Source organism: Aspergillus brasiliensis (assembly GCF_001889945.1).
Source record: "Aspergillus brasiliensis CBS 101740 unplaced genomic scaffold ASPBRscaffold_3, whole genome shotgun sequence".
Taxonomy (NCBI): domain Eukaryota; kingdom Fungi; phylum Ascomycota; class Eurotiomycetes; order Eurotiales; family Aspergillaceae; genus Aspergillus; species Aspergillus brasiliensis.
Window position 1 is genome coordinate 3372841 of NW_027137444.1, and position 20796 is coordinate 3393636.

At 49.7% G+C, this 20796-nt stretch overlaps 8 protein-coding genes across 8 annotated transcripts; 4 read left to right on the forward strand and 4 right to left on the reverse strand.

The window, feature by feature from the left end:
- Window positions 1-560: 560 nt before the first annotated feature.
- Window positions 561-2297, reverse strand: ASPBRDRAFT_193957 (ankyrin repeat domain-containing protein; the record flags this gene model as incomplete). Its single annotated transcript, XM_067620695.1, has 1 exon — window positions 561-2297. The coding sequence occupies one exon, from the start codon at window positions 2295-2297 to the stop codon at window positions 561-563; it is 1737 nt and encodes a 578-aa protein (XP_067482559.1).
- Window positions 2298-2909: 612 nt separating this feature from the next.
- On the forward strand, window positions 2910-3392 carry ASPBRDRAFT_119700 (uncharacterized protein; the record flags this gene model as incomplete). Its single annotated transcript, XM_067617277.1, has 1 exon — window positions 2910-3392. The coding sequence occupies one exon, from the start codon at window positions 2910-2912 to the stop codon at window positions 3390-3392; it is 483 nt and encodes a 160-aa protein (XP_067482560.1).
- Window positions 3393-3795: 403 nt separating this feature from the next.
- ASPBRDRAFT_119705 (putative ubiquitin conjugating enzyme) lies at window positions 3796-7138 on the reverse strand (the record flags this gene model as incomplete). The annotated part of the gene is made up of 2 exons (XM_067617279.1): window positions 3796-6923; window positions 6979-7138. The coding sequence occupies 2 exons, from the start codon at window positions 7136-7138 to the stop codon at window positions 3796-3798; spliced, it is 3288 nt and encodes a 1095-aa protein (XP_067482561.1).
- Window positions 7139-8355: 1217 nt separating this feature from the next.
- On the forward strand, window positions 8356-10180 carry ASPBRDRAFT_40594 (uncharacterized protein). Its single transcript, XM_067624387.1, has one exon. It carries the CDS (start codon window positions 8560-8562, stop codon window positions 9811-9813), a length of 1254 nt encoding a protein of 417 aa, XP_067482562.1. The 5' UTR covers window positions 8356-8559; the 3' UTR covers window positions 9814-10180.
- Window positions 10181-10424: 244 nt separating this feature from the next.
- On the forward strand, window positions 10425-11765 carry ASPBRDRAFT_119815 (uncharacterized protein; the record flags this gene model as incomplete). The annotated part of the gene is made up of 4 exons (XM_067617290.1): window positions 10425-10628; window positions 10685-10816; window positions 10867-10937; window positions 10991-11765. The coding sequence occupies 4 exons, from the start codon at window positions 10425-10427 to the stop codon at window positions 11763-11765; spliced, it is 1182 nt and encodes a 393-aa protein (XP_067482563.1).
- A 1576-nt stretch (window positions 11766-13341) lies between these two features.
- On the reverse strand, window positions 13342-15313 carry ASPBRDRAFT_28262 (sugar porter family MFS transporter; the record flags this gene model as incomplete). The annotated part of the gene is made up of 5 exons (XM_067622490.1): window positions 13342-13745; window positions 13823-14176; window positions 14238-14669; window positions 14724-14838; window positions 14891-15313. The coding sequence occupies 5 exons, from the start codon at window positions 15311-15313 to the stop codon at window positions 13342-13344; spliced, it is 1728 nt and encodes a 575-aa protein (XP_067482564.1).
- Window positions 15314-15336: 23 nt separating this feature from the next.
- Window positions 15337-16358, forward strand: ASPBRDRAFT_53240 (uncharacterized protein; the record flags this gene model as incomplete). The annotated part of the gene is made up of 4 exons (XM_067627031.1): window positions 15337-15424; window positions 15512-15640; window positions 15906-16072; window positions 16305-16358. The coding sequence occupies 4 exons, from the start codon at window positions 15337-15339 to the stop codon at window positions 16356-16358; spliced, it is 438 nt and encodes a 145-aa protein (XP_067482565.1).
- A 1317-nt stretch (window positions 16359-17675) lies between these two features.
- Window positions 17676-19901, reverse strand: ASPBRDRAFT_63815 (sugar porter family MFS transporter). Its single transcript, XM_067628435.1, has 4 exons — window positions 19568-19901; window positions 19072-19510; window positions 18370-19017; window positions 17676-18311 (listed from the first exon to the last, which is right to left on the reverse strand). Exons 1-4 carry the CDS (start codon window positions 19642-19644, stop codon window positions 17877-17879), a joined length of 1599 nt encoding a protein of 532 aa, XP_067482566.1. The 5' UTR covers window positions 19645-19901; the 3' UTR covers window positions 17676-17876.
- Between the last annotated feature and the right edge of the window lie 895 nt (window positions 19902-20796).

A 20796-nucleotide genomic window follows, 5' to 3' on the forward strand; every position in this document is an offset into this window, starting at 1 on the left:
TTTTTTTTTTTTTTTTTTTTTTTTTTTTTTTTTTTTTTTTTTTTTTTTTTTTTTTTGGTTTTCCTTCAATCTCAATTTCCTTTTCCTTCAAATTCCTCCATCCTCTCGACAGACTTTTCCCTGTTCACCCAAATAACAAACTGTCTGCATCAAAGGAGCCCATATCCTGATAGTCTCGAAACATAAGACAACAAGAAGGCCTGAACATGCAGCAGATTCACGTAAATCCAGATGTAAACCCGAACTTCCCCAACATGGCATCATCTTTGTAATTCCAAGCAACAAAGCAACAAATCTCAAGGGGAAGTGAAGAAACCAGGCAACCTCAACACGAAGACCAGATGTAAAACGGACTCCCTCCGTATGGCAAGATCTTTGGAAGATCAAGCGACAAATATTGTAAGGAGAACAAGATGGGAAAAGTCGATCTCAAACCAAGTATCAGATGTAAAACAAACTTCTCCCGCATAGCAAGATCACTGAAAGATCGAGCAAATAATCATGAGGTGCGATCAAAAGGTCAAGCAACTTTCAGTCCAAGACCAAAGTACCACCAGCCCTCAAGCCATCTGGACATTCGAGGCACAAATCTCAATCTCTCGCTGAGAGGCTCTCTGGCGCGCCGTGATCCCATTCATATCCCTGATGTCAGGATCGGCTCCGGAGGACAGCAAGAGATGTGCGACTGCCATGCGAGACTCCCAAGCCCCATTCATGCACCATCCTTCACCGAGCAAGAGATTCAAAGGTGTAACGCCGTTGCCATCTTCGGCGTTAATGTCCGCCCCGTGATGCAGTAAAAGCATGACAACGTCCACGGAAACGTTTGCCAGTCGATCAACCGCCCAATGCAATGGGGTTCGGAACCGTGCGTGGACTGCTGGGCTCCAGAACGAGGGGTTTCTTCTGAGAAACAAATCGCTGCCGGTGGTTGTCTTGGCATTGGGGTCGCATCTGTTCGTGAGGAGAAGCTGGACAACGGGAGTTAGACCCAATCTGACGGCGAGATGTAAAGGTGTGAGTCCTTCGATGGAACTGGCGTGCAGGTTGACACCATGTTCAACTAAGAGCTGAATGACGGGCAGGCGCATGGTCTCCTCGCTTGCATCCACAATGTCAAAAGCATACATCAGCGGTGTATGACCATGTTCGTCGCGCTCGTTGACATTCGAGCCTTGCATGGAGAGGAGGTGCTTAACAACGGCCTGACGGAGCCCCCAAACGGCGTAATGAATTAGAGGGGTCTTGCGACTTTCGGTCGTGGTAATAGGCTGGCTCAGAGACGAAGTTGTCTCGAGTTGCATGGACAGGTACTCGAAAGTGTCCAGGCTGCCGTGGCTTGCAGCGTACTGAACCAAATCAGGCTCGCAGTCACGCTTCATGGCCCCTTCTCCGCCACTATTGATGACATAACTTGTGACGATTTTCACCATATGATAACTTTGGCTTTCGATCGCACGGTAGATGTGATGAGCCGTGACCTTGGGGCCCAGGTTCAAAAGTAGGCGTGTAACACCAATCAGATGGGCATTGCTGCATGTGATACTCAAGATTCGATCGATTTCATCGTCATTGAATTTTATTCCAGCTTGGATGAGTAGATTGGCACACTTGGAGGGTGTGTTGTCTCCAGGACCTCCGGTCCGATCACTAATTCCCTGAACGCTGGGGTCACAGGCTTCGGACCGGATGGCCTCGCAAAACGCTTGCTTGAGTACATCAGGGCCGCCGTTGGTATTCCGAGGCATGTGTTGCTTTCTGTAATCAAGTATCAAAGATAAGGCCTTGGAGTACCAAAGTTTCGCCGCCAGAATGATGGACTCATCGATTCCGCGGGTGGGTTTGTACAACAGAGAATCACCAGAGAAGAACTGAATGAACTTCTCAATAACCGCCAGGTGACCATTGCTGATGGCATCCTCAAGGGGAGTTGTCCAATACTTCAAGCTTCTTGGCGTTGGGTCATGTCTCGCATGGCGGAGAAGAAGGGACACGAGCCTAACGTCTCCCTTTATGGCAGCGTGGTGCAAGGGAGTCTTCGGCCTGGAGGTGTTCTCCTCTTCGAAAACATCAAGAGTATCTGCTCCGTACGTGAGTAGTATTGCAACGGTGTTGAGGTCACTAGGTCTCTGAGTTACAGCCCGATGCAAAGCTGTGTAGCCTCTTTCATCACGCCTGTTGACATCTTTGCCTTCAGCGACCAATGCGTCCAGACAGTCGTAGTTCATCTCCTGCGCAGCTTTCAAAAACGGCAGGGAATCCTGAGTATTCATCTCGCTGGGAACTTGAGTATCCATTTCGCTCGATATCAGGCACAAGAAACAATGGTTTAAGATGCGGTTTGGACGAGAAAGAGGATGAACATGGTAAGGAGGAGAAAGAAACCAGTAGAGAAAGAAGTCTTCTAGTAGCCATGTTGAATTCACTCTCTTCGAGCAACACATAAACAGTGCTTCAGGCAGAATCACGCCTCTGAAGGCGGTGACGTTGATTTGCTATATCGCTTCTGTAGATTTGCGCTGTAGGGTTGGGGCCACCTTTGTGCGCGTAGTGAATTGTGCAGTGCGATCCCGTGGTGTGGATACCGTGAGGTAGGCTGAGGTAGGCTGTTGTTGTGAAGGGTTTCTCCCCATATTTCCACTTATCGAGATACTCGTGCCATGGCATTTTCTGAAGGAAAGAGACATAGTGTAGAGTGTGATTGTAATTGTCACTGAGTGTGAGTGTGAGTGTGAGTGATGTAGGATGTAGGATGGAGGAAGACGCGCCAGGCAGACAACGCCTGGAGCCGCCAACGACACATGACTGCAGCTACATCGAGATCCGATCCCTCCTTGCTGACTTTCCTACCTTGTTCCCCGCCTTACAATATTCTCAAAAACTACTACATTACCAAGAACAAATCCAGCATGTCTCATTATCCCGTCTACATCATCAGAACCCACCTGGCAATGCCAGACCCCGATCTTCCTTCTCCGCGTTATCACACTGCGATCTTTGTTGAAACAGACCCAGCCACCGGCTCTGGAACCATCCACGAAGTGACCGGAGACATTAGCTCGCCAGAGGGGATGCACTACGAAACTAAATTTACCCCTCGACCAGAGTCCATCGAGAACTTCTTTTCCCAAACACTGCTTGGCATGACGAATGCAGCACACTATCCCGACTCTTGGGACAAGGTTCTACGAGAGATTCCAGTTCCCCCACAACAGAAGGCGTTCAACATCAAACGGATGAAGACTGAGCCTTTCAAGGGACTATCGCCTTTAGAGTTCTATGAGGATGGCGAGGAGAGACGGCCGTTGATAAAATGCACCGAGTGGGTGGTTGACAAGGCCATCCCGGCGCTGAGGAAGGCTGGCTATTTGCAATCACCACACTCTGGATAAACCTGCCGGAAGGACGGCGCAGGTTTGTCCATGTAATGTAGATGTTGACGCATGATGTATATAAGTACACCATTGACTATTTGGCTACTAGCTCGCCTACTAGGCTCCTGGAGCTGATGTTTGGAGAAATGGGCATGGGGCCGACTAGTACTCTTCCTGGGTGAGGCTAGGAGAAGCATAGACCGGATATTCCCTTGAATTTCTGTATAGATTACTTGAGGAAAGGCTAAACCCTCTTGTTGGTTCACAATTTGCAATTTTTCGCCTAATAGTAACTGATACATTCAAATTATCGTGATCCATCCCGAAGAACGCCATAAGAGAAAGTTATTTGGCGTGACATATTGCAGCCTTAGGTATGGCCACATACTGACATGGAATTAAGTCGGTTTGGCAACTGACATCATGCCTGCCCCATGCGACTGAAATCCTCGGGCACCTTCCAACCATGTGTTTGGCAAGCTCGCCTGTAGGCCTCCACAGCTTCACCAAATTTGTAATCGTCAACACGTTCAATGCGTGCGGGCCATGGCTCCGTCGAACAAAGTGCCATACGTACCTGCAGAAGCACACTGTCTATGGAGTTTGTCGGAAGCCAGCCTGAGCTTGTGAGCAGCTCCATGCACATTGCGCCACCTGCGGTCACATGGCCACCACCGCCTTGTTGAAAGGACTTGAATATGGGTCGAATAACGCGGATAAAAGGCGGGGACATTGGAAACTGCGGCGGAAAGCGCATTTCCATAGCGATACTTGTGAGTCCCTTCTGCTTGAGATCTTGGGCCAAAGGAAGAGAGGGATCGAAGCTATGGAACTCGACAATCCATTGATAAACGTTGTTGATAAGTGTGGGATCGACATACCAGCCAATTTCATGTAGAGGCTCTCGGTCCTGGATGCGTAATGTTGCCCTGAGATGACGCTGTAGTGACTTTGTTGCGGCCGTGGTCGCGTAACTTGGCGGTCCGAGGAGCTTGAAGGAATGAGCTTGCAAAGTTCCGGGCTGAAATTCGGTTTTGGACTGACGTCTTGTATTCAGACTGGATTTTGATGTATCAACACGTCTTGATTTTCCAATGGCATCGTCGTCCGATTCCGAATCGAGTAAACAAAGATCCTCATTATCCGTATCATTGTTTGAATCGTCTGTTGTCGACGCGCTCTCTGACAGTCCGGATATCCCCTTCATGGACGCCTTCCTCTTCTTCTGTCTATGACCTGCGGCTTGCCCATCCGAATCATTTTTCTTCTTGTGGCTCTGGCCCTGTCGAGTGCTAAGGGCCGATATAGGAATGGAGATAGACTGAGAATTGGGGCCCCTCGCCGTCCGAGCCGGATCCTGTTTGTAAACCTTGGAGGGTTTGTTCTTGATTTCTCCTTGAGGTTTGATACCTCCCCCTGAAACAAACAGGTACCGTGACTGAATCCAGTCCAATTGAGGAACAACATAATAGGGACTGCTGCATCGAAACTCTTGCGGTGAATTGATGACTTCGTTCAACGAGATAGCAGAGGTAATGTCTAACTTGCTTCTTGGCCACTTGTATCTACATCCACCATAATAAGAGGAGTATGTGCGGGAGGTCTCAAGTTCGCTCGCCATGTACACACCATCGCCAAAAGAGCGACCGTTTAGCCTTTGAGCAAAGTTTAAACCCTCTCTTAGTATGCTGTGCCAATTATAAACTGGACTTCCGTGCCAAGCGAAAATCGTGGGAAACTCCTCGCTGGAGCTGTTATTGAGTTCTTGGACGAACCGAGCTTCTTTGTCTGGTGAGCCTTGCGCTAACCTGAACTGCATGTAGTTGTTCATCCCTGTCACTTGGTGTTCGGGGTTCTCATCGTATACGATGCATGATCTATTTGAAGCAAGGATCCATCGTAGCACATATAGAGCCGATGGACAGATCTTGTCATGCCATGAGGCAAGGGGCTTGTGCTCAGGAGTACTGCTCTCAATGAAATCCTTCATCGAGAAGACATCTGGTAGGGTGTCGAGGAGTAGCATGACTGCTTTCTGTTTCTGGTCACCTTTCAAACTATCAAAGTCAACACGAAATGGTACAATTTGCACGTCTAGACCGTCAGGAAGCGAGACTGGCTGGTCAGCCTGAGAACCTACAGAGATAGGCTGCGAGATCTCGATAAGCGACTGGTCATGCACATTCAGCACAGTACAGCAGAGCGATGGAGAGATCGATGGATGATCACACGCATTGGCTAGCTTTATTAGAATCCATTCTCCAACTTTGAGGTTATGCGGTGCTTGGAGCGATAGTGTCATCTTGGCATCGAACCTCGCAGTAATGGATGGCGAAATTGATGCAACAGAGGTGCCCCAAGGGACCTTCATGCCGAGACCGCAGGGAAGGTCAGTCAGATGCCCCTCTGCAGCCCGAGCATAAGCAAAGCTAACGAGCATGTCAACCACATACGGCTGTGTGACTATCTCCCACTCCAGCTTGGGACCCATGCCAAGTTGCATATACTGGTAGAGGCATAACGGACTGGAACAAACATAGGGCTTCAGGGCCTCGAAGCCACTGTCTATCTTGCAATGGCAGTTCAGACAGAACTCTGTGCATTTAACAAAACGGCGAAGGATATATTGCATGGCGATCAGCGGAAGGGATCGCTGATGTGCCGTCTGCTGTGACAGATCGTCTGCTTTGATGAAACCGGGTGTGGACTTGGCCCAATCCTCTGGAACAAAGTATTTGGGAAGCTTAGCATCTTGGGGATCTAGCTTCTTACCCTGAGCGTCATTGTAAAAGATCTCCGCCCCCGTCCATGAGAAACCGTGTCTAAGTCGATCTTGTACAATGCTGAGGAAGCGATCGTTGAGAAGTGTCTCTAACGGATCTGTGATGAACGATGATTTTAAAGCAGATCTCGGCGTCGAGCGTGATACGCCAGGACCTGAGATCTCATGGTGCATGTCTGGAATCGACACTGCGGTGGGCTTGTACCTATCGCAAAGGCCGACATACATCCTGACTGCCGAAGGATACGTCTGTGACTGAGACACAATGTGGTCTAGACTCCGGTAACCCCTTGGATAGTGAAGAAGCAGTACTAAGAACTGTTTGGGGCAGACATCCCACATTTGCATGGCGTCTTGTGAAATCCCTAGGTTGGCAATGCGGCAAGAAACAGACACAATGAGAGAGCCATCCAGGTCACCAAGGTAGCCAACTTTGAACCCTGCACCTTTAGCTGCTCGAAGATCAGCCCGCAGTTGCTTCATATCCACGGAACGATCCACCAGTGGGGCATCGGAGTACTCATCCCAGTCCATATCTTCACCCTCTGACATGGCGTCAAAGTCATCATCTATAGGAGACATGGCCCGTGGCTCTTTCCCCAGGGCAGCCTGGTCAAGGTATTCACAAAAGCCTTCTAGAAAGGTGTCTAGAGAGCAACCATGGAACTTGCTTTGTACTGTCTCGAGAATGGAGGAAACGGCCTGGGGGATATTATCCGTGACAGCGAACGCGAAATAACTGTGGTTATCGGGGTACTCGGTAGCATCTATCACGCCATTAGAAAGACAAATCAATAGCACACAAGTACGGTGCTCACATACCTGGAATGGAGACAACAAACTCAATGTGCATGCTGGACTGGAAGCTGTAGGTAAAGGCGAAGGTACTGTCTTCGTCCCCGAGCCTGAGGTGGCTCAGACGGGGAAATCTCTCCTGACGGCACACATTGGAAAGGTCATCGCGAAAGGTTTTCCAAGGCATGCTGCTGATTCTTTGACGATGGAGCAGGCCTACCAGTCGAGATAAACAGGGAAGCGAACGTAGACGTCTGAAGATGAGACGTAATGGCGCGGAGTGAGGAGATGCAACGGGTCAGTTTTCCGTGCAAGGCTCGGCTGTGGAAATAAGGCGGGGCATTCAGGTACAGGCAACAGCAACCACTGGGGTAGAATCGAAGGTTGCTGATGAAGTTCAAGCGAAGTGATAGCCCCAGTAGTGTAGTTCTTGTTTACCTGTCAAAGGCGATCTGTAGGTATATGTGTGGGTGGTAGGTAGTTGATAAGCCTGTTCGGTGTTCCTGTGGTCATAAGCTATTCGAAGGAGACTAGGCTCACAGGTTCGCAGATCACGTTACCTACTGTAGCTATCAAGTAGTACTTGGCAGTAAGAGAGATGGGGAAGATGAAGATTTGGGCAGTTGTAGACTCAAGCGCATTTATGTAGGTGTAGGTATAGCATCAAATTATTTCCTTGATTATGGGAAGCAATCTCCAATTCATGAACAAAGAATGACTAGTCTCGCAAGATGCCGAATCTCCGCACGAACAATGATGTGAATGACCTCCAACCTCGCAATATGATACTTGGTTATATAATTCATTTCTGGAAAGCAATCTCGGGTTTCTGTATAGTTTGCTATGTGAGTGTGCGACCCATGAGTACCTACCAGCGCTATCTTCCCAGCGGACTACGTACTGGTTATCCCTGTGGAGTAGTACATAACTAGTTGCTAGTCACACATGGAGCAAGATGCTGGTCTGTGCGCAGATCTTACTTTGTGCCTGTCTTTGGTCAGGAACATGAAAGGCTTATTGTGGGTTAAATTGCAAATCACTGGTCGCGGAATAATCCTCGTGCCTGAGCAACGAACAATCGCTTTGCCTCGCTCCACCGTTATGCTATACAGAGTACAAATAAACGGGTCCTTTGACAGATTTGGAACTAACTAACTCTTTGAGTATCATTAAACCTGTACACAGCACATCCGTTCAGGTTTGAGGATACTACAGTGGATAATGTACTGTTTTGTGAAGGTTGAGTGGAGCTTGCGATGGCCTCTTCGTTGGGAAAGTGGAACGCCAAATCTTCCGGATCAGGAAATCTCCGCGTATTCGTTTATGATGATGCGCCTCATTCGCGAATCGCTACGGGCGCACCCCCCACTGTCGCAGACATCATCGACTATCAATGGGTCTGGATGAACCTTTGACAATCAAAGCCTATTAATATCCTGGGCAATACTTTCAGATGGAAAAATGCGGGACAAGCCACTACACTACGTACAATGGTACAAAGGAGTGCCATCCCGCTCCTCCCCCTTGCACTTCCTTTCTGCCATCAGTCCCCAGCAGCTCTTTTGTTACTGACGCCACCCGAGTTTGGGTCGTGTGCTATTCATCACAATGCCTATTATCGTGTCGTTGATCAATCAGCAGCCGTGCTACTCTGGAAACGACCAGATCAGAGGTCGTGTTATCTTCCAGTGTTCCACCCCAACTGAGATCCAGGACATTCGAGTGACATTCTCTGGGCGCGCAAAGGCAAAGGTGCAGAAGACCAAGGGATCTGCCGCCCCAGCCGCCAGCTATCGGAGCAAGTGCCTGCTTTTCGAGAAGGAAAGGATTCTATGGCATCCCAACGGAGAGAAAGTTGCCCCGGACACCTATGAATGGCCGTTCGAATTCGTCTTCCCGTCACACGTTCAATGCGCGTCTTCAAGATGGCCAGAAACTTTGCCTTTCCGCAGCGACGCGAATCACCCGTTGCCACCAACCTTTGCAGCGAAAACGAGTGATTCTTTACGGAAGTTGGACTGCACCATCGAGTACCGCATCCATGCCCAAGTGTTCAGACCACAGCGAGGAATTCTAGGGAAAAAGTCGCCTTTATTTTCTGAGATCGTACGATTGAACTTTTTACCGCTTGAAGCGAGACTGGATATGAAGAGCACCGACGACCACCCTGCGACATATCAGCAACAGAAGGAGCAATTGTTCAATATCCGAAGCATGCTTTTACTCCCGGAAAACAAGGGAAGAAGCTTAAAGGTGCAGGAGAAGATCCAGTCATGGCTATCACCCAGTCAATTGCCTCGGTTCAGCTTCAAGGCAACTTTTTCCTACCCCACCCGCGTAGCACAATCTACACCACTTCCATGCTTTCTAGATATTATGCCTTTTATGGAGGACTCTTCTGTCATCTCTGCTCCGGATATTGTGATGCAGTCTGTGTCCATCGCTATCGTCAGTCAAACTGCCGCCCGGGCCGCTCCATCCCTGATGGGGGCATTATCGGGCCAAGTTGACGAGCGAATTGAGATATTATCACGGACCTCCCTTGGTATGCGAGTTATGGGGAAAGTGGATTTAGCACAGGCGTTTGGACCTCTCCGAATCAGACATACGGATGTATCTTTCCGCACATTCAACATAAGCAGGACGTATCGGTTGTGCGCGTCGTTTTCGTTCGAATGTGCAGGGAAAACAAGTACCTTTGATGCTCTCCATCTCCCGGTGGAACTATTGGCAAACTCTCGAGAATTAGAGAAGGCTCCTCACAGCTTCGAAGGCCAAATCCTGGAGGACGATACCCCTCCGCCATATGCATCTTCTTCAACGTTGTCAACATCATCAATAACGACACCCGAGAAATCCTGAAGAACGTTACGCTTCTCTTATTGGCTGTATGTCTCATGTGCTATCTTCGGCAATCCCCGGCTTTCACGGTTGAATCAAGGGCTACTGTTCTGGCTCCTTCGGATAGGAGCTCGTGAGAATAAGCAAAGCTCAGTGGATATAGATCAAGGCACTTGAGGGGAAGGCCACGATACAGCCTGTTATTTAGTAAGCTTGACCAAGCTACGACCGATTAGCACATGATTTTGCGGTTTGATGTATTCATGGTAGATTGACAGGAATTTCATACCTGAGGACATTTTATTTAGACACCACACGTGGGATGAAGACAACCTTGTACCTGTGTATGAATACAACTCAAGGAAAGTGCTGATTAGTGCTTACTGGCCATACTCTAATGCGGGTAAATTGGGCCGATCTCTGAGCTGATTGCTGGTTCAGGTCAAGACCCGCAACGGCGGCGTCTAACCACAGCATTTGACTGGACACTCTCCTGCCTGTCACACGCTGTTTGGTCACAATGCATCGCATCAATCAAAGAAAGAGTGGGGATGCAAATCGGTAATCATTGGAGTCTTAAAGAAGGCGGGGTCCACGTTCGCATTCCTGATCATCGCATCAATGAACCGAACATGGCTGCTATCATGGCTCCCGGATCTCCGGTTAGGTTGGTCCCTGGGCCCCGCCGCAGATCTTCAAATTTGGTCATCTTATTCCTAATTACCATCACCTCACTCTGGTCTTTATTCTTTCATCGGAACATTGGACACGGCCGGCATGCTACACTCGAGGACATCAGGGACCCCTTGGACGCGATTGAAAACAACACATTAGGTGTATGCTCCCCCATGAACCCGCTGACCACCTGTCTATTGGTACTCACCGGAAATAGTTTGAGAAGATATTTGCGATAAGCCCACTGCAACATCTACACAGACGCGACGCGATTGTACTTGGGTCTTCCGCTACAGGATTTCGTGTTGAATTCATTGACGGGCTAGTCCTTGACGAAGACAGCTCCAAGGTTCGTCGATCTAGCTGGAACCCGAATGTCTTGCTCATGCTGTGTGGCAGGAATTCAATGAGTCAAAGAAGGGCCTTGAAATATTTACCGCTTCCCGGGCGCATGCGAACGCTGTGCAGAGGTAACGACTCGTCTCATGTTCTGTTCATTCATATCATCTAATAGACTCTATAGAATTGTCGCAGATCGGATCGCAAGCGCATTGATACTCGAGGACGATGCCGACTGGGATATCAATATCAAGATGCAACTAAAGGGAATCGCCTTAGGTTCTCAGCAAATACCGAAGATCAATGCCCCGGAAAGAAATGCGACCACAGATTCTCCATACGGAGACAGCTGGGATGTCCTTTGGATTGGTCACTGCGGTATGAAGTGCAACAGCTCTTCCCCTGTTCAGATGATGCCTCACGACATAACGGCGATGCCTTCTCGTTACCTCCCGCATTATTTATATGATCCCCCAGCTGGAACTGGGGGCAATGTCCGGATGACCTGCATAATGGAAAGGGCGGCGTGTAGTGCAGCGTACGCGATTACCTACAGCGCGTCCCAGAAGGTCCTCGCTGCTTTAACTCAATCCATGGACGATGAAAACATGGGCTTTGCAGACCTCCTTAGTGAACTTTGTCACAATGGCTCATTGGAGTGCTACTCGATCTACCCGTCGCTATTTGGAAGATGGAAAGGCGGCAGGTACGAAGAGGATTCCTCCAATAACGACCAAGGGGCCGATGATCGACAGATGCCCCATTCTTCTGGAGTCATGTATAGTACCCTGGGGAATATTGGGCGCATCTTGAGCGGAGAGTCTACCGTGCGAGCCACCATCGAGGACACTATAGTTCCAGAGCTTAACCCGGACCTCTTCGAGGTGCCTCATTCATTTCTCCAGTGGGCAGACAACAAAGGCGGGCATGAAAAAAACATTATAAATTTGTATACATAGGGATCTACACACAAATAATGTTCAAAGGTTGTTCAAGCAGCGCGCCACTTCTAGTTAGAGAGATTCAATCCCCATGGTGGCTCACTAAGCACCAAGCAGTCAGCACGTGTCCGGCAAAACAGACGACAGATAAACAGTCATGGCTGCTCCTTATGTTTTTCCAACTGCATCCACACAATGTCGCAGGCTACCTCACACCGCGAAAAGAAGAGAGTCCAAGTCTAGAATGCCCAGCGTGCTAGTAGCCAACGCACCTACGACCGTCTTGCACTTCTGAAGCTCCAAGTCTCGCAGCTGCAAGGCGGTGCAGACAAGGCGCTTTCGGTGAGCTCAGGTATATGCCCAAAGAGTGTGACCACGTACATTGACTAATCACATAGTCACCTAGTTATCGCTCAAGCAACGAAATCAACATTCAGTTCGAACGACAATAAGACCGCTCAGACTCGGACAGAAGGAACACATTGCACTGAATCCTGGCCTAATTAGTCGCGTCCTCCACGACTACTAAGACCTCAAGATGGTTGATTCTACGCCATATTCACCCCTCGGCGACACGCACATTATTGTAAACGGAGTATTGGATAGCTGGGATTAGACTGTTGGCGAAAATGACGAACTTACAGAACATTTCGTGGCTCACTTGCATCGCTTTTTCATGCTTGAGCGGCCGTTGGAAAGGCTAATTGACAAACCGGCTTTGCTATATCTTGTTTAGAGGGCGTTCTTGGTGTGTTGGATCGGTCCGTAGGATACGTAGTATCAACTGGGACTATACCTTGCTCACTCAACACGGAAAGCGCCATTTGATACGTCCCAGATTCCAGACTGGCTGCGACCAACATCAGCTAGATCACATATGATCATTGGTCTTTACTAGCCCAGATGAATCTCCCTCATATTACCCCTATAGACATGATACCGTGGTACTATTGAAGCTAATCATTCGATCCAACTCATACAACATAGATACAGGCCACAATTACGCTCCCACGCCCGCTTCCTATATTCCGTCTTCAAAAGCAACACCAGAAGAACCACCGAAACTCCCGAGATAATCCTTAGATCGTGCGTTCAATGGGTCAATATCAATTGTCCCAGACAAAACCCTAGTACATACGACCACAGGGTGTGGAAAACAGGGCTTCCCGTCCGCTCAGCCGTACTTAAGCCACACGCCGGGAGGTTAGTAGTTGGGTGGGTGACCACCAGCGAATCCCTTCTGTTGTATGTTTTTGTTTTTTTTTAATCCCTTTGATTGATTGTTTGTTTGTGTTATTTTATTATGCTATTGTTTGTTTCTCTTCGATGATGTGAGACGTATTTTGGAGTTAGGATTGTGGGCCAATCTATCTATGTGGCTCATTGTGGATGCTCGATATTGCCATACCCGTTGTCTGACGATCATCCAGATGAAAAGCAAGAGGTGCATATAAGCAATTATAATTACCAAGCTAGCTACACAATGTCAGAGTTATCAGTCACTAACTATCCATCAACGCATTAAACACATTACCACAAACTACAACTTCACACCCTCCACACATCTGCGCAAGTACCCACCGGAACCACCAATTTAAGACATCTCCACAACCTCACCCGTAATCTCTCCCTTTTCCTTCTCAACAACCAAATCACTGACCTCCTGAACACCAGTCAATCCCAGACGATCATAGATTCTCTCCATGCGCTGGCGATCCGCCTCCGCGATACTATCCATGCCACCACCGAAGAAGATATCCAGTTCCTCGAGCGTCTTATCCTTGGTCTCGGGGGCGAACCTCCAGATGAACAGACCACCCAGAGCACTGAAGATGGCAAAGAAGATATAAGTACCGTACTTCATGGACTTCAGCATGTCCTTGGTGGTCAGACCGATGACGAAGTTGAACATCCAGTTAGTCGAGGCGACGATGGAGACACCGCGGGAGCGAGTGCTGTTGGGGAAAATTTCCTGGGCGAGGACCCACGTGACGGGACCTGTGTGTCATGAGTGGTTAGTACATGCTATGAAGCGATGGACGGGGTGTAGTAGAAGGGAGCTGGTATGTGCGTACCCCAAGAGTAAGCAAAGTTGACAGCGAACAACCAGATGAACGCGATGGCAACCCATCCCTGGGGCTTATCCAATCCCAGGTTCTTGTTCCAGTTATCTTCGTACAGACCCTCCACGATGGCGACCACAATGTGACAGCAGAACATGCCGATGGCTCCGGCGATGAGGAAGGTCTTGCGACCGAACTTGTCGAGCAGGAGCACTGCGGGCAAGGTGAAGATGATCTGCAGGATGCCGGTGACACCGGTGGCCAGGAGAGTCTGCTTAGTGGAGGAGAAACCGAAGGAAGAGAAGATCTGAGGGGCGTAGTAAAGCACAGCATTAATTCCGGTGAATTGTTGGAAGATCATGGCTCCTGTTTGTTATAACCCTTGTCAGATAGGCCAGTAAGATAGGAGAGGGACGGAGAGACATACCGCAGCCCAGAACAAGACGCTTAAGCATGTTCGGAGCGAAAAGTGTCTTCCAGGGGGCAAGCTTGCCGCCCTGACGGATGGCTTCAGCCTCAGATTCCTCATCAAAAAGGACAGCAGCCTTAATTTCGAGGATCTCAGCGCGCACAAGGGGATCGTTTGGTGGAAGTCTTCTGAGCTTGGAGAGTGCGGCCGTCGCTTCTTCTTCGCGGTGCTTGGACATCAGCCAGCGAGGGGAGAAGGGGAAGAAGAACATTCCGAAGAACAGAATCCAGGCAAACAAAATCTGCAGGGCGAGGGGCAGGCGCCACGCGATGGTCTTCTGTCCCAAGCATGTGTGTCCGTGATTCTGCGCAGCGTTGTAGGTGCCATCGGCGAGGTAGGGGTTCGCGATGCCTTCGGGGTTGCAGGTGGTACCGCCGACGTATTGCATTCCTGATGTATGGTAAGTGATAGTGCATTAGGGACGAAGAACGAGGAAGTGCGTACCATAATCGAGCCAGAAGGCGATTGACGTGCCGATGGTGATGGACAGTTGTTGCAGAGACACCAGTGAGCCTCTCAGCTCCGGAGGCGCAATCTCAGCCTGGTAGAGAGGAATGACCTATACCAATCACCATTAGCACAATAGGATAAGACGGAAAGGAGAAGCTTACCTGACTGAACATGCCAATACCGAGACCACCGATGATACGACCAGCAAAGAAGTATGACGGCTTCTGGGCGCCAGCCTGAAGACTAGATCCCAGAGTGAATATCACCACAGCCACCATCATAGAGTACTTGCGAGAGATGCGATCCGCGAGGTAACCGTTAAACAGCGCACCAGCCCAGGCACCCAACTCCAAAGAAGCAACCAGCCATCCCTGAACGGTGGAGCCCATGAAGTACGGAAAATGGTTCTCAAAGTTTTCCATGACCAGTACGGGACTCATGACACCCTGATCATATCCATACATGATACAACCCAGGGAGGCAAACGCACACGTCGCAAAGACATAGGGATTCTTGAGCATGCCCGTCAAGCCATGAGGCTTTTCGGCGTTGGCACGGCCAACGACAGATTGACTGACCACCATGATGACAAGCTTTCACCTCAAGAATGCCAAGAGAACGATACAGAGGCAGAGTCACGCAGGAAACGGAAGAACAAGTCAAGCCTTGCCAAGCGGCGCAGCAACACGAGGGAGGCCGTGTATTATAAGCCCGCCGTCTCGCTTGAACCTCAGGATCCGGCGCAAAGCATTTTGTGGCGTCTGGTTAGGGCTCGGCTACAGAATTGAGGCCCAAAGCCAAGAAGTCATACCGGGCAATTGTCGGGATAGGATGCTGGCTCGCTCGTAGCGTTCATCCACTGGCGAGGGTCGGCGTGATGGTCTTAACACATTTTTTCCAACGAAGAACCAGTTGAGGACGCTGGAAAACGCCACCAAAAAAAATTCCGGCTAGTCTTTAGCCGCCCGTGACACACTCTCACCCCATGGGCTCAGTCGACCCGGGGTATTACCCCGGAAATAGCAGTCGGGGGCCGTTAGCTTCGGTGGTAGTGGCCCAATTGACCAAAGAGACGCAGTCGGCGGTGGTCAGCAGCGCGTGGCTTACTGGAGGCGAACAAGGACATTACTCCTCATAAACAAGAGTACGACATGAGGAAGACGCATGTCAGCAAAGGGTCCTACTGCAAAATGACTTCCCCGTTGCGCTGCCCTATGGGGGATTGGTTGGGGATCTGGGGAAAATCTGGGTACAATCAACGGCATGGCGAAAAGAAGAGGAACCGGCGAGATCCACGTGGCGGCGTCACCTCTCACGTGCATGAGCTTAGCGTAATTGTCAACGTGTCGCAGTCTCCCACTGGGACTTCGGAGTTATGAACACGATTCCTGCTCCAGATTTCGCAATCGAGGTGAAAAGAAGCGAGCAATATATCCAATCATCGTATCGCACTGCCGGGCACGGGCCGTGCAAGCGAGTCTGGGCCTCCATCGGCTGTCGGCCGTCGGCAGCGGCCGAACTCTAACAAATTGCCCGGCTCTTGATGCGGCACCACCTTGCGATGACACTCCGAAGCAATCGAATGTGCAAATGACCCCTGACCGGGATCATGTCCTAGTTCGAGGCTGATTAGGCCCCCCAAACGCCACTGCAGGCACATGATCGTAAGATGAGGTGATTAAAGGCTTCCAAGATGTCAAACAGGGTGAAACAGATGAGTCTGCTGACGAGAAGTTTACAAAGGAATTGGGAAAACAAACACAGACTCATAATGTCGCTTACGGGGAAAGTACTTAGCCGGATATCGGGAACTTTCTCCTTCGAGCATGTTAATAGCTTTTCGATCGCCATCTGCCAAGTAGCCCTCTACTGCGGCTTCCAATGGATTTCAAGCCACAACTTCTCCTGCATTTTAACGAACCGCCATCGACAAAATCGATTTGCATTCCAGAACTCCACGAGATCAATGATCTCCCGATAAGTCTGGAACCTTAACCTTCGCTTGTAGCAACACGTGGGGCTGCAACGTATGCGTAGCGTCTTGCCGGATCATGGACCATCTGGCCTGACTATGTCCTTTGGTATGTGCCCTACCTGGGCTAACCTTTTTATTATATCTTTGACATGACATTTCCTGACGTAGAGTGCAGTTGTTCCCGGCCTGTATGCTGTCCGATCGTTCGACGGTCAAAGAATACTCTATTGGGTCACAATAGTCAGCATAACAAGCTAGATGGAAATCCGACCAAAGACAAAGTAGACTTTGCGGTTGTAGGTTGTACTGAGAGCTTTCGGGGACTTATATGATTGTAATCACGGCCGTAACTCACGGCCGTAACTACAGCTCCACCAGGTGCTAGAAGGAATCGAAACAACACCGTTGTCATACTTCCTTCTGCGCTGAGGTCGAGCACAAACTGAATATTGGCCAGGGATGAGTGCCTAGCTTAGTTGGAGCTTGTCTAGCATACCAAAGTGATTGTAATTCAGAGTAAGGCAATAGTCGTGGTTGAGGGGATGGGGCAATCGATGGCAAGGATCGAGAGTTGGACAATTACGTCGTCGCTCGATGGGTGGAAGAGACCACGTGAATCCCTTCAAGCCTCGTGTCTTTCCTTTGGTAGTTACTTCACACCCCCAGATGAAAGCTGAGTATAACTGGTGGATTTAGTGATATTTGTTGGGCGGACAATGGCTACAGTTCATGAAAAATGCAGGGAGAGATAATGAGCAGTTTTTGTTCCGTCAAACGTAGGGATTGACTATCTCCCTCCTCTTTGCCAAAATAATTCATAAGATCGTGGGTAAGTCCTGGTGGATAATCATGCTGCCTGCAACGCCAGGCACTCCACGTCCCCTACATCTTCTGCGTTTCTTCGCTTACTTTTGCTTGATACGCCCAGCGCGCTACATGATGAGACCTGACTACAATTGATGCTTTTCAACCTCTCTTCTACTACTATCTGATCCCATTGTTACGTCGAATATAGAGCGCATCCAACGGCAGCCGCTGAACGACGCAAGTGTCAACAGACGTAATGCTCGCATCTTGGAAGCAGAACGTATTTCCGGCGTCCGAACTCAATTCATTTGACTAGTCCTCCATGCAGTATTATACTGATTCTTACCAATGGTACATGAATAGCTTTACGACCGACGCTTAAAGTTCAAGCCGTAAGTATCATGCACCGCAACGACCTCTAGTTGTTTGCCAGCCCCAGGTGCCACGGCAACCTCTGAAGGTCTATCAATATTGACTTCACCTTTCTCGCTTGCTGCCAAACCATCAGCGGACTTTTCAACCACGTCCCACTCTGTCCCTGCGGCAACCTCCAGGTTCTGACCACGAGTTTCGCGCACAAAGACGAAGCAGAAGAGTGCGGCGGCGATGTCGAAAGCCATGAACAACAGGAAGGTGTTTGCACCAATGTTGCTAATCATGTAGGGACTAGCAAAGGAGAAACAGAACGAAGTTGCCCAGTGAGCTAGCATGCTGCATGCTAGTCCCAGGGCTCGAATGCGCGTGGGGAAAATCTCCGGCACATACGCCCAAGGGACTGGACCCCAGGAACAGTTGTACACCTAATAAGAAGAATTAGTAAGGTATTGAGCCCATTGGCTATAGAACGAAGTTGCCTACCATAATATCCAAGTAGAGCATGGCCACAGTGGCTCGGCCGGCAGAGGTGACCGACGTACCCGACTCGGTCGGGATACATTTCACGATCAAAGCGGTAATCAGCATACAAACGGCCATGCAGACCGATCCGCCCGTAAGCAAAATTCGACGACCGAAGCGCTCTGCGAGAAAGAGGATGAAGAAAGTGCAAGCGATGACCTTCACGGCACCGAAAAGTCCAGTGAGCAGAAGGTCGCGATTACCACCGCTTCCGACCAGGAGCTTGAAGTATTGCGGAGCGAAGACAGCAAGGGCACTGCTTCCCGTTGCGTTTTGGAACATGAAAAGCGTAGGCCCGACGCAGAAACGTAGGCGATTAGCCGGTTCCCATAGTTCACTAAGAGAGAAGTTTTCTTTCGCTGCCTTCTCTGCCTTTAAGCCGAGCTGTGTCTCCTTGAATTCATCGATGGTTTTCTCTCCCTCGTCACCGCGGATCCAGGTCAAGGATTTCCAAGCCTCGTCGGTTCTATCTTGGCTTAGTAGCCAGCGGACGGACTCGGGCAGTGTAAATGTCCCGATGACCATTATTCCTCCAGAGACGAGCTGAAGACCCACGGGGATTTGCCATTCGCGCGATGTTTTCGAGATACTTGCACTCGCTGCGACACCCTAGTGCTTCGATGTCAGTGAATTATCAGGCACGGTTGCTTCGAGTGCACTTACATAGTCTATCCAGTACGCCGCAAGGATACCCCATGTGTATAGCCACTGATAGAAGGAACCGCATCGCCCTCGAATTTCCTTCGGCGTCATCTCGGCGGAGTACATAGGGACGACGACACTTTGGCCTCCCATTCCGATACCAGCGATGATGCGGCCTGCATACCATGCACCAAGCGAGTGTGAGTTGATGACCTGGATGATCACTCCGATGCAGAAGACCGCGGTTGAGCCGATGATAACATATTTGCGCCCGAACTTGTCGGTGAGGTAATAGGCAAAGAGGGATGCAACGAAGGACCCGAGCTGCTCCAGACCGACCGTCAAGGAAGAGACCTTAGACTCGTGGCCGCTAGTATAGCGAAAGTCATTCTCGAAGGTCTTGTAGCTCAGAATACCACCCGCAATACCGGAGTCATAACCTGCCAAGAAAGAGGAGACACTGAAAGGTCCTCGAGGTTAGCGATATGCCACAGTGGGAGATAGTGGCATCTCTCACAATATGATTGCGGCCAAGTGATAGGCCCTCAGCGTTCCCAGCCGCGAGTTGAGCTCGGGTAACTTCCAAAGCGCCATGCTAACGATGCTGTTGGCTTCTTAGTGGATGGATGTAAGAGAAAAATAGAGCATCTCCAGAGAAATCAGAGAGAGAGGCAGGCTCAGCCAAAGCATATAAATGATCTCTTCGGCCAGGGCACCCATGACTTCCCATGGCCCTTCGCTGAGCGGCCAGAATGTGCTGATGGTGACATGCTATTAGCGTCAATTGCGTGCTGAGTGCCCTGTGAGCGCGCAATTTTGGCTGGCATATACTGGCAGGAATACTTTTTATATCAGCCCATGCTATTCATATGATTGCCAACAACCAACTAGACGCGGAGGATGCTCGCTGGTTCGACCGTCCCAAATTGTTATCGTAGGCGAGAGCCGACGCACGGACATTGCTCTAGCGATACATCAACACAGCTCAGTGGACTCCGATGAAGCTTCGGGGTGACGCCTTCGTGCTGATGGATGAGGTGATGACTATGGAGCACTAGTGGCTATCTGTTGCCATTTGGGCCATCTGATTCGATGAAGTTGACGCGCGTCGCGACGAGAAATGATTGCAGCTCGTTCTGTGGCGCGCCCAATTACCCCACCGAATGGAAATAGAGTCGCAAGGCCGAAGGTTCAGGAGTTGATCACAGTTCACACAGATGGAATGGTCCATCATACCCACCTCGGCGATTTCAGTTCGAACCTTAAATGCTTATCCTAGCTTAAAATACGATTTAAAGTTAGTGGAGCTATTAGGGACACCCTTACTATATGATCTATCCTTAAGCGTAACCCCAGATAGCTGACCACTATAGTAGGAATTTTATTGCAATACGACCTGCCTGGTTTGTATGAGAATATGGCCGTATATCAATTATCCAGACTCTCAGAGTATTTGTGCTCTGTCTCGCTATCACGCTGCCGTATTGTCAATGCGTGCGTTCACGCACATGCTCGTCGGGCTCTATCTCCAAGAACCAATATCTCTGAGCATTGGTGCACCTTGTCTGAACCAAACTGCGAGCTTTCACGCTTAGGGCTCTGAGCAGGCAGTATGCAGCTTGGAACTTGAGGATTCCTGGATGCCTACTTGCCGTAGCCTGCTTCTCTTGACGGTCATCGCACGATGTTGACCATATAGTCAGGCTCAACGTGTTGCACGGTCACTCGTCTCTCGCTTTCTTGTCA

Excerpts from the sequence above, each read along its gene's own strand:
- ASPBRDRAFT_63815 (XM_067628435.1), bottom strand. The coding sequence starts at position 19,644 with ATGGCGCTTTGGAAGTTACCCGAGCTCAACTCGCGGCTGGGAACGCTG. Across the intron at positions 19,511-19,567 it reads CACTTGGCCGCAATCATATT|TGTCTCCTCTTTCTTGGCAG; the intron begins GTGAGAGATGCC and ends AGGACCTTTCAG. Across the intron at positions 19,018-19,071 it reads CGGCGTACTGGATAGACTAT|GGTGTCGCAGCGAGTGCAAG; the intron begins GTAAGTGCACTC and ends TCGAAGCACTAG.
- ASPBRDRAFT_40594 (XM_067624387.1), top strand. The coding sequence starts at position 8,560 with ATGCCTATTATCGTGTCGTTGATCAATCAGCAGCCGTGCTACTCTGGA.